This window comes from Cyprinodon tularosa, unplaced genomic scaffold, assembly GCF_016077235.1.
Source record: "Cyprinodon tularosa strain WSP-4 unplaced genomic scaffold, ASM1607723v1 ctg318, whole genome shotgun sequence".
Taxonomy (NCBI): domain Eukaryota; kingdom Metazoa; phylum Chordata; class Actinopteri; order Cyprinodontiformes; family Cyprinodontidae; genus Cyprinodon; species Cyprinodon tularosa.
The window spans coordinates 752,940-762,500 of record NW_024039028.1 but is presented as its reverse complement, the minus strand read 5'-3'; the positions used below and the strand labels follow the sequence as shown (position 1 = coordinate 762,500).

Genomic DNA, 9,561 nt, shown 5'->3' with positions numbered 1-9,561 from the left:
AACTCTAAGCACTGTTTAGTTTGACATATTTCCAACTTTTGCTAAAGAAACAAGTTTGGATCAACAAAGACTGGTTGTAAGAGCCCTCTATGTTTAGGTTTCTCCACGCGTGTCTGTAAAACGGTGTCTTACCATCAACACACATTGACTGAGAAACACATTTCTGTGGAATCTAAACAAAGCCACCGTTATAGCTGTGGTGACTCTATGGGTGGCACTCAGGGGACATAGATAACATAATGTAGCATTAGAAATATTCCTGTTGTCATTTATTTTCCACAGCCTCGACAGGGTGTCATGTACTGTATCGTAGTACAAAGACCACACATTACTTGAATAACTGTAAAAATTATGCATTTGGATTAAAAAAAAAGTCAGTATTGAGTTCCTGATGTCTCTGGTCTTTTCAGTTTGAACATGCTTCACCCACCTACACAGAATAAAAGTACTACTTTATCTTATAAAGAAAAACGATTTCCTGCTAATCGTTACTGATTGGTGTTTTGGTTCTTCTCTCACTTTTCTACTTTTTCTATTGTCCTCTGCTTTTCAAAATTAAAGGCATCAGGTGTTTCTTTTCGTTTTGGTATGTGCACAGTGTACGCCAGATGCATTCTGGTTTAGCTGATTGTGTGGTTGAGTTTTACACAAAAATGCATAAATTTTGTATGAGTGTAATCTGTGAATATTTGAGTGGGAAAAAGCTATATCCACATGTAGATATATGTACAGATGTAAAACTACCAATAAAAAGACCATGGAAATCTTTCTTCCTCCTCCTGTTTGATACATAACATTTTTTCCTACCAGGTTTGTGAAGATTGCCGCAAGAGGAATATGTTTTTTCCTCATTTTCCGTTTCTGGCCATAATGAAAGTTTATATTTTATACACCGTACTTACTCATCATGCTCTAACAAGTTTGGCGTGTTGCTGTCAGAAAACAGAAAATTGAATTAATCATTTTAGAGCACTGAAATGCCAGGAGAATTTATTTAACTTGAATGAAAATGAGACATTTATTTCATTTGGATTATAATTCACTTTATTTGTATACCAGCATCATGTAACAGTGAAGCTATTTTTATCAGACTAAAAGTTAAAGAGGACTCCTGCTGCACATTGTCCAACTTGAAAGAGAAGATATTTATTTGCAATGTTTCAGACCATTTGCTTTTTTCTCTTGCAAGTTGGACGGTGCGGAATTCCTCTTTAAATCCTCAGCAATTTTTCTCTTATGCAGCTGTTACCTTATAGATCTGCGAAGTGCTTTATTATATCAGACCAAAATTAATTATTTTTAAGTCAAACCGACTCATGCTGTAGTGCATCATTTCAATAAATGTTACGCTTTGGCATGCTGAGAGAAATGTAAAACTAGAACAGGCTTCCTACCCATCGGGTCTGGTCTGCAGCTTTTAGGCCCCATTAACACTGCAGGCAAAAATGGCCAACATCTGATTTTTAAATGAACAGGTGAGGTTGTTTATGCCAAGTTCATGCAGTATGTGATCCCTAAACTTACTCTTATCTAATTCATTTTTTTTTTTTTTTTTTTTTTTTTGGAATGTAAATCCAGCGTTAACAACCAAAAGGGCGTCTGATGTCACTTTACATCAAATTTTTCACAATTTTCTGCTGCCCTGTGGAAAACAGTAGCAGTTAGCAAAACAAACTGAAGCTGTGGTTTTTAATACAGAAAAACAACTGATAAAAATAAAATAATCCTGAAAATGTGTATTTCTCCCTAAGTTAAGCAGGTAGACAAGATAATCTGCCAATGCAATAAGTATTTTGCCCCTTAAGTAAGATGGTTTGATGTTATGCTATTGAAAAAAGAAAGGGATGTTTTTCTTACTATTTCAAGTGTAAATCATCTTATTCCATTGGCAAATTTTCTTCCATTTCTGCTGAAATCAAGTAAAAATACAATAATTTCATGAAACATCTAACTAATATTTTTTTTTTATGATGCACATTGGAGAGGCTTTTAGACCATAGAGCTTATTAAAAAAGTTTAAACTGGAGTTAGACCTGACGGAAAAAAGCCCTCCAGAATTGTGCTTCAACATTTATTCAATAAATCTATTCATTGTGCTGCTTCATTGTAGTACAGATGTAATATTTAGTTTGTTATATTTTTAAACGTGGCTCTTAAGAAATAAATGTCTCCCACCACTGCTTTATTGTCACAGATGGTAAAAAGTTCATGGACAATCTAACGAAGAATTTTCTAGAAGATGATAAATCTAATTATATGTGGCGAATATTTAAGTTTAATATGATCCTTGAAATATTGTCACTAGAAAGTTGATGAGGCTTTACGTATGCATTTCTCAGACCATAAAGACTTTGATGCTGTTGCTTTAACCCTTTATAGGGTAAGATACCGTTTTTGATCACTTGCACTTGCATACCCCTTACAAATGGAGTCCCCCCCCCCCGTCCCTTAGTGAGGTCTAGAAGCACAAGATCTATATCCAGCCATTCAGCAAAGATACAGCTACATGGCTGTACATCTTACTTTGGCATTTGACCAATTAAATGAGCCCTTGAATGATATATTATCTACTGTAAATTAAGTTGAACAAAGAAAGTTAGCAAGTCAAGATAAAAAAGGTAAAAAGCTAAATGAAAAGTTAATAAGCCTAGGTAACAATTTAGATTTATAAACTAAAAAATGTAAGTGCCATTATCAGCATTAATGACTAAGGTTACAGTATGTTGTACCAAAAAAATTTGTTTCTTTTTCATGAATTTCTTATAGAAGCACTTTTGTTATTTTTCTTAATATATTTGGGCCAGTTTTGATTTTTGAAATTTTGATTTTCAAAGTATTTAACCGAGTGCCCTATAAAGGGTAAATACAATCTCCTGCAAGAGGGGAGCTGACAGCTAAATTTTGTAAAAAAAAAAAAAAAAATACATAAAAGGTAGTTCTGAAATTCTGGCTGCAAACATCAACATCACAGGTAAAATCCACACCACCTACCAGGAAAGTGTATCAAGAGTTCAGGACAGCATCGACTGATGGAGACGAGCTTTGATCGACCGACACATCAATGCTATTTCTATGTTGTAAATTGGTTTATTACAGATGGGGTCCCAGAACAGCTGGTTCACTAACAGCTTCTGGGGCAGCTGGTGGAACAAGATTTACAACAACATAAAAAAATAAACTCTCTCAACATTGATCTACTTTAAGATTTTTTTTTCCCCCTTAGGACTCCTGTAATAAAAAAAATCAGTACACAGATCAAATCTTTTCATTTCTGGATCATTAAGATTAATTTAAGAGTTCATAGTTAATATATGCACAGGTTGTGATAATGTATTTGAAACTATATCATGAACATTTTGAAATAATCATTTTAAAAACTCAAAGTATGTGGTTGAATACAACAATGATTTATTTATGATTGTTTTTTAAAGGTAAAACAATTAAGTTAACAGGTTGCTGTGCTAATATTCCTGTGTGTACATCTTTGTTAAAGGGGTCATAGAATGCAAAACAGAGTTTCAATTGTCATAGATGATGAACGATAGTTCAGAGGGTGAAATGGACGTACACAGAAGTTCATAGTTCACCTTTCTCAGCAAAATCTCACAATTCTAAACTTCCACCATAAAACGGGCAAATTCGTTTATATTCGTTTATAAAACCATAAAACATCGAGTTGACGTCAATTCGGGGATGTTGCCTTATTTGGTTCTGGCCTGTACTTTTTAATGCAACCCTACAGTTGGGTTTACTTCTACAAGAATTACAAAGCAGGCAGTTTCTCTATTGAACCACAGGCGTAAATGCAGCGTTCCCGGCTGCACAGAGGAAACGGGACATTTTTCACAGTCTTCCCAAGGATCCGAAGATGGACAGGCATGGATTATTTTTGTCTATCAGAAGATCCCTGCAAAATTTGATGCTCAGCTGTTCATTTGCTCTAAGCATTTTACCAAAGACAGCTTTCAACATCTTGGACAGTTCAAAGCAGGATTTGCTAAACTTCTTTTACTGAAACGAGGGGCTGTTCCAACCGTAACGCCTTAAGCTGTTGGTAGCAATGCTATCATATCTATGGTGACCAGATTTGATTTTCTAAAAAGGACGACACTTGTTTTGGGGAGGGGGGGCCACTGGCTGAACCGGACCTCACCACAGAGCCATGAATGGCCCGTCCTCAGCCGGAGGAGGGGGGCTGGGAGCCGGTAAGGCAGGCGGGGGGAAGCACAGGGCCGCCAGTGTCCAGGCTACCATCACCGGGTCAGGTTCGGTCACTCCGTCCCTCTCTGGCTCCCTGCCCCCGTCCCCGGAGCTGATGGCTCTGTTCAAGGGCCCGGTGTGTTTCGACTATGTGCTGCACCGTAGTCGACCAAAATCCACGACAATTTTGAAATTCGCCCCTTGACATTTTTTTAGCTATGAAAAGTAGGACATGTCCAGGAAAAAGAGGATGTCTGGTCACCCTACCATATCAACACTTTGACGTTTCAGTGAGTGAGTGCTTGTTGCTATAATGCGTCTTTTCTCAGCAGCTTCACCCGTTGTAAACCAACCAATCAGCGCACAGCTTATCTAAATATTCATGAGCATACCATAAAAGGAAGAAAACCTGTAGTTACATTCTAGGGCTTGCATTAGGGCTCATAGAACAGCAAATATGTCATTTTCAGCCCAACCAATGTTACACACCCTATTCAGAGACCTTATGGACCAAATACCCTATAGAATCATTCTATGACCCCATTAAGCATTTTTTAGAACATTACTGAATACTACATCCTTTTACACTCGTCCAAATGTTAAACGCCATTAAAGTAGGCCAGGAGTATTCGTCTATTATTTGTCGAAATTCTTTGGCATTCAGGCCTGGATTTGCAATCATAAGTCGTGCTGCCTCTTCTTCCATGACTTGCTGGGCTTTACCAAACATCTTATTGGTGAAGTATTTTCCTCCATTCCTTCGAACCATCTTGTTGATCTTCTCCAGCAGCTCTGTGACCTGAGATGAATCATTGTTTCTATTATTAAAGACATGATATCCTCCACCACACTGACTGATAAAAGCACAGAGAGAGGGATTTCGATCTATAAAATTTTCTGCTGAAGTTCCATCAGCTTCCAGATCATCTCCATGCGTGAACAACACTATGGTGTAACATGCTGCTTGTTCTCCAAATATCTTCTTGATGATCTGCAGTGTTTTTTGTTCTTCAGGTGTGAATCTGTTCAGCGCCATGACCACCAAGAACACATGAGGACCCGGTGCAGACAGCCAGATGCATCTCTGGATCTCTCTCTCCGTTTCATCTTCAGATTTAGCAGCATTGAACAGACCTGGAGTATCAATAAATTCAAGTTGCTGACCCTTAAACATCCCGGTTTTTCTCTGACACGTTAATGTTATTGTAGATGGAGACATGTAGGATTCAAAGGCTTTCATTCCTAAAATAGTATTTCCTGCTGCACTCTTCCCACTTCCAGTTTTCCCAACAGAGACAATCCTGAGGGTGGACTCATCCGGTGCTGTTTGAAAATAAACAAACACATTTATTAAATGCCACCATTCTTTAAGATCTTCTATACGTGAGCTCTAATAGTTTCACACATTTGGTGACGTTCACTGGTGGCAGGTACAGAAAAGTGGACAGGATGAAGTGAGGCTGTATAAAAATGTACTTGGTTATTCTCAATGGGGGACCAAGACACTCTAAAGGGTTAATTTTATCCAACTCATTGATGGAAATTAGAATATGAGATCATAATTCTTATATAGATTCTTTGTTGGTTTCCTTCTACATACTCAATAGCTTCTGAAATTCATAATTTTACAAATAAAACAAGGGAATATCAGACTCCATTGTTTGTTAGAGACTTCTCTGTTCAATATGCTAAAAGTATCCTAGGATATAGGATGGTATACTGCAGGTCCTTTCTGTTACAGACAGCTTTTGACATTGTTCAGTCCCTGTCAGTTCGGTTGAGGTTCATTTTTAATGGAGATAAATTAAAGTCCATGCTTTTATCTAATGGCAAACAGCTTCCATCTCAACTCCACAGTGTACGATAAATTTAAACAGTAAAATATTAACTTCTTGCAGTTTTAATTTACAAGATGTGTTTTAAATTTCACATTCATAAATTAATTTCAAATTTTCAACTTAAAGTGGGTTTCTTTCTTTTTTCTTAGAAATAAATAATTTGTTTTTCTTTGCCAGTTAGAAAACATTTGATCACCTCTATTTTTCCCCCCTTTTTTGGACTATAGAGACCTGCTTTTCAGACATGCTCCACCTCTTTCAAGGAAATTAGAAACTGTTTGTTACTGTGAATTGTACCATTTGTACCAGTGTATCATCGTTCCTTATATGCGGTTGCACATCTCAATTACTGTATGTAGATAGGTTCTCCCACTGTATGACTTTTAGCTGCAAAACCGGTCTTAGACTTCTAACTCCATATTAATGTTCACTCTTGTGAGGAAACTTTAACCAATAGTCTTTGTTCTCAGGTCATCTTACTGATGCAGGTCCCACAAAAAGCTTTTTAAATTCTCCGCCCCCTCCACCTATATATACTGTTGCACCATAGAAATTGCAATTAAAAACAATTTTATCTCTGAAGGAATTCAAATATTTTATAAATTTGACAATACAAAGCGTCCCTGGATGTTGGATCTATACTTTGTAAACTGTTAATATTGTCTGTGATTTATGCGTCTATTTTTACTTGCATTAACAGCATTGCCTGCGTTTCAGTGATGGCTAGCAGGGTTTCTCAAAAATGTCAACCTTTAAATACAAATTCCAGAGAACTTGCTAGGAAGCATTCCTCAGTAACAACTGGCCAAATGATGCAGTGCGAGGACTCACTGACTAATGTGATGTGACTTTGATGCTCTAATATTCTAACAATGACTTATGAGCCTGGAACTCTCAGCTTACAGTCAGAACTAACCAGTTTGTTTTGAATTAAGAGAAAATTCTTCAAGAACCAGAGAAGTCCAACTAACTTCATTTTATTTTATTTTATTTAGGACTTGCATAAACATAAACTGTCAAGGTTGGGGTGGAGGTTGGTTGAGGACCAAAATGCAGAGATGAGTTTAACTGATTCAATAAAAAAAAGCATAACAGAAACAAAACCCAAGAACAAAATACAGGAAACCAAGAAACCATGAGACATCAGGGGAAAACAAACACCTGAGGAGCCAAGTAACAACAAAAAAACCGGCAATGAGGAATTTCACAGGAGGTGTATATATATGGGGGAACAGAACAAAGACTTGGCTAATCAGTTGATTGGGAGCAGGCATGGATAGAAGGAACTAGAAGGGAGCTAGAGGAAAGGAGACCGGCACAAGGGGGCAACAGAGAGTAGCTAAAAAAAAATGCAACACAGCTTAAATATAAAACAAAATGTCAAAAGAAACCAATGACCAACAAAACAGAATTACATAAATAACTGAAAACCTGAACAGAAACTCAAAAAGAAGTCAATAAAGGGAGAACCATAACATAAACTCAAAGTGACCAACAACATGTTAGTTAAAGCATAACTTATTTTACCTATTTCTGAGATGTTAGAATATGTTTATAATAAAATATTATTTTTAATAAGCATTTTTGACTTTCAGTTAATTCATACCTATTTTGTCTAACTTAGTGCAAGTTTTGAACACAGTTTAGTTGCAATTTTATTTAGCCAAAACAATGTATATGCATCAACAAAATTACTCCAGCCTGATGACTTCCAGGCATGATAGGTTGTTAATTGTAGCCTGATAATGTGCTTGATATATACTGCCTTCCTAGAATCAGTAAAGGTTATTTGGGGTATATTTCCCCACTCTACTACAAATAATAGAATATATTTAGATCAAAAAGCATTTAATAAGCTTTCCAAAAGATACTCATGTTTATGAATGCAATTCACTCGCATAATAGTTAAACAGACCTACTTTGCCATAATTTACATGTGGTTTTCAGTTTAACAATCATTACTTAAGTATTCAGTAATGTTTCAGTTTAATGATCCTTTGAATGTATATTAAATGGTACAGTATGAAATATATATTTACTTTTATTTAACTAATACAGGGAAATATACTAGTCTGCAGAAATTTAAGTTTTATCATTAGAGGGCCTACCTGTTGTTGAGAAACCTTTCTGTATCTGAAGAATAATATAAAGTTATTAAAAATGAACTACTGTTTTTTTCTTTGAGTGCTGAGGGAAAACTTTTGAAGATATTATCATTTTAAATAAGTGTGAAGTCGTCGATTTACTCACGAGGCAGAGCAAGTAAGCGGGCCATGTTTGAGGAGTTGATCTGTGAATGTCGAGTTGCTGCTGATGTCTTTTGAACAACAGTTTTGCTATCTATAGAAATGCAATTATTCAGCTTTTGGCCACTCCCTGAGAAAACACCTGAGGGGTATTTGCATAAACCTCAGAGAAACAAATTATACGCCCTATTCTGACTGACTTTTTGCACAACATGTTAAGCCACAAGTACTTGGCTTCATAACAATAATGTGTCACCTGCTTAATGCCTTTATAATCAGAGACAGGTTCCCCCAGAGTGATAAATACTTAGAAAATGAATAGGCAGAGAAATAACCTGAGTCAACAGGACTGTATAAAAGGGGAAAACATTATTTTATGAAGAAACAATTATAGAAAAACATAAATTAGATAGGAAATAAGGCTATCTTTTTTTTTGAGATTAAGTAGCTTTTCTTGCAACATGCAAAATCAATCTGCTATTCAGATTTAAGAAATTTCCCCAGATGAAAAAGGTATATGTTAATTCTATAGTTTTTATTTATTTTGGTTGAACTTTATATGTAATGCATCCGACACTAAAATCCAGCCCCCCCACCCCTCTTTTATAAGATGCTATTTAAAAAAAAAAAAATAGGTACATAAAACATAAAGACATCATATATTGTCATATGTTTACTTTACAATAAGATAATTTATGAATGTTGGTATTTGTTCATATAGATAAACCATTAATAGTATTATAAAGGTTGCACATAGTAAATAAAATAAAAAAGATATGAAAAACATGTATGGAAAACATAGGTTGACATATAATTTACTTTTTTTTGCTACATATATAGTTCATCTGTTTGTTGTGAAATTCATTATCCCTTATTGTATGAAATGAATGTGAGCACTATGAAGAATAACTTCCAAACACCTTACAGGTGCTGGTCATAAAATTAGAATATCATGAAAAAGTAGATTGATTTCAGTAATTCCATTTAAAAAGTGAAACTTGTATATTATATTCATACATTACATACAAACTTATATATTTCAGATGTTTATTTTGTTTAATTTTGATGATTACAAATGACAACAAATGAAAATCTCAAATTCATCATATCAGAAAATTAGAATATTGTGAAAAGGTTCAAAATTGATGGCCCCTGGTGCCACACTCTAATCAGCTAATTAACTCAAACCACCTGCAAAAGCCTTTAAATGGTCTTTCAGTCTAGTTCTATAGGCTACACAATCATGGGGAAGACTGCTGACTTGACAGTTGTCCAAA

At 35.5% G+C, this 9,561-nt stretch overlaps 2 protein-coding genes across 2 annotated transcripts in view; one reads left to right on the top strand and one right to left on the bottom strand.

The window, feature by feature from the left end:
- The window catches only part of chic2 (cysteine-rich hydrophobic domain 2), a 25,896-nt gene extending 25,127 nt beyond the window's left edge, over nucleotides 1-769 (top strand). The window contains exon 6 of the mRNA XM_038292809.1: nucleotides 1-769. This exon is cut by the window's left edge and continues 1,938 nt beyond it. The gene's annotated coding sequence lies outside the window, so the exon portion shown is untranslated.
- A 3,484-nt stretch (nucleotides 770-4,253) lies between these two features.
- On the bottom strand, nucleotides 4,254-8,356 carry LOC119788460 (GTPase IMAP family member 9-like). Its single transcript, XM_038292807.1, has 2 exons — nucleotides 8,289-8,356; nucleotides 4,254-5,523 (listed from the first exon to the last, which is right to left on the bottom strand). Exons 1-2 carry the CDS (start codon nucleotides 8,311-8,313, stop codon nucleotides 4,763-4,765), a joined length of 786 nt encoding a protein of 261 aa, XP_038148735.1. The 5' UTR covers nucleotides 8,314-8,356; the 3' UTR covers nucleotides 4,254-4,762.
- Between the last annotated feature and the right edge of the window lie 1,205 nt (nucleotides 8,357-9,561).

What these genes read in the sequence shown, in the direction of transcription:
- LOC119788460 (XM_038292807.1), bottom strand. Translation starts at nt 8,313, where the DNA reads ATGGCCCGCTTACTTGCTCTGCCTC. An exon ending in CCGCTTACTTGCTCTGCCTC is followed by an intron (nt 5,524 to 8,288) that starts GTGAGTAAATCG and finishes ATTTTCAAACAG; the next exon opens with CACCGGATGAGTCCACCCTC.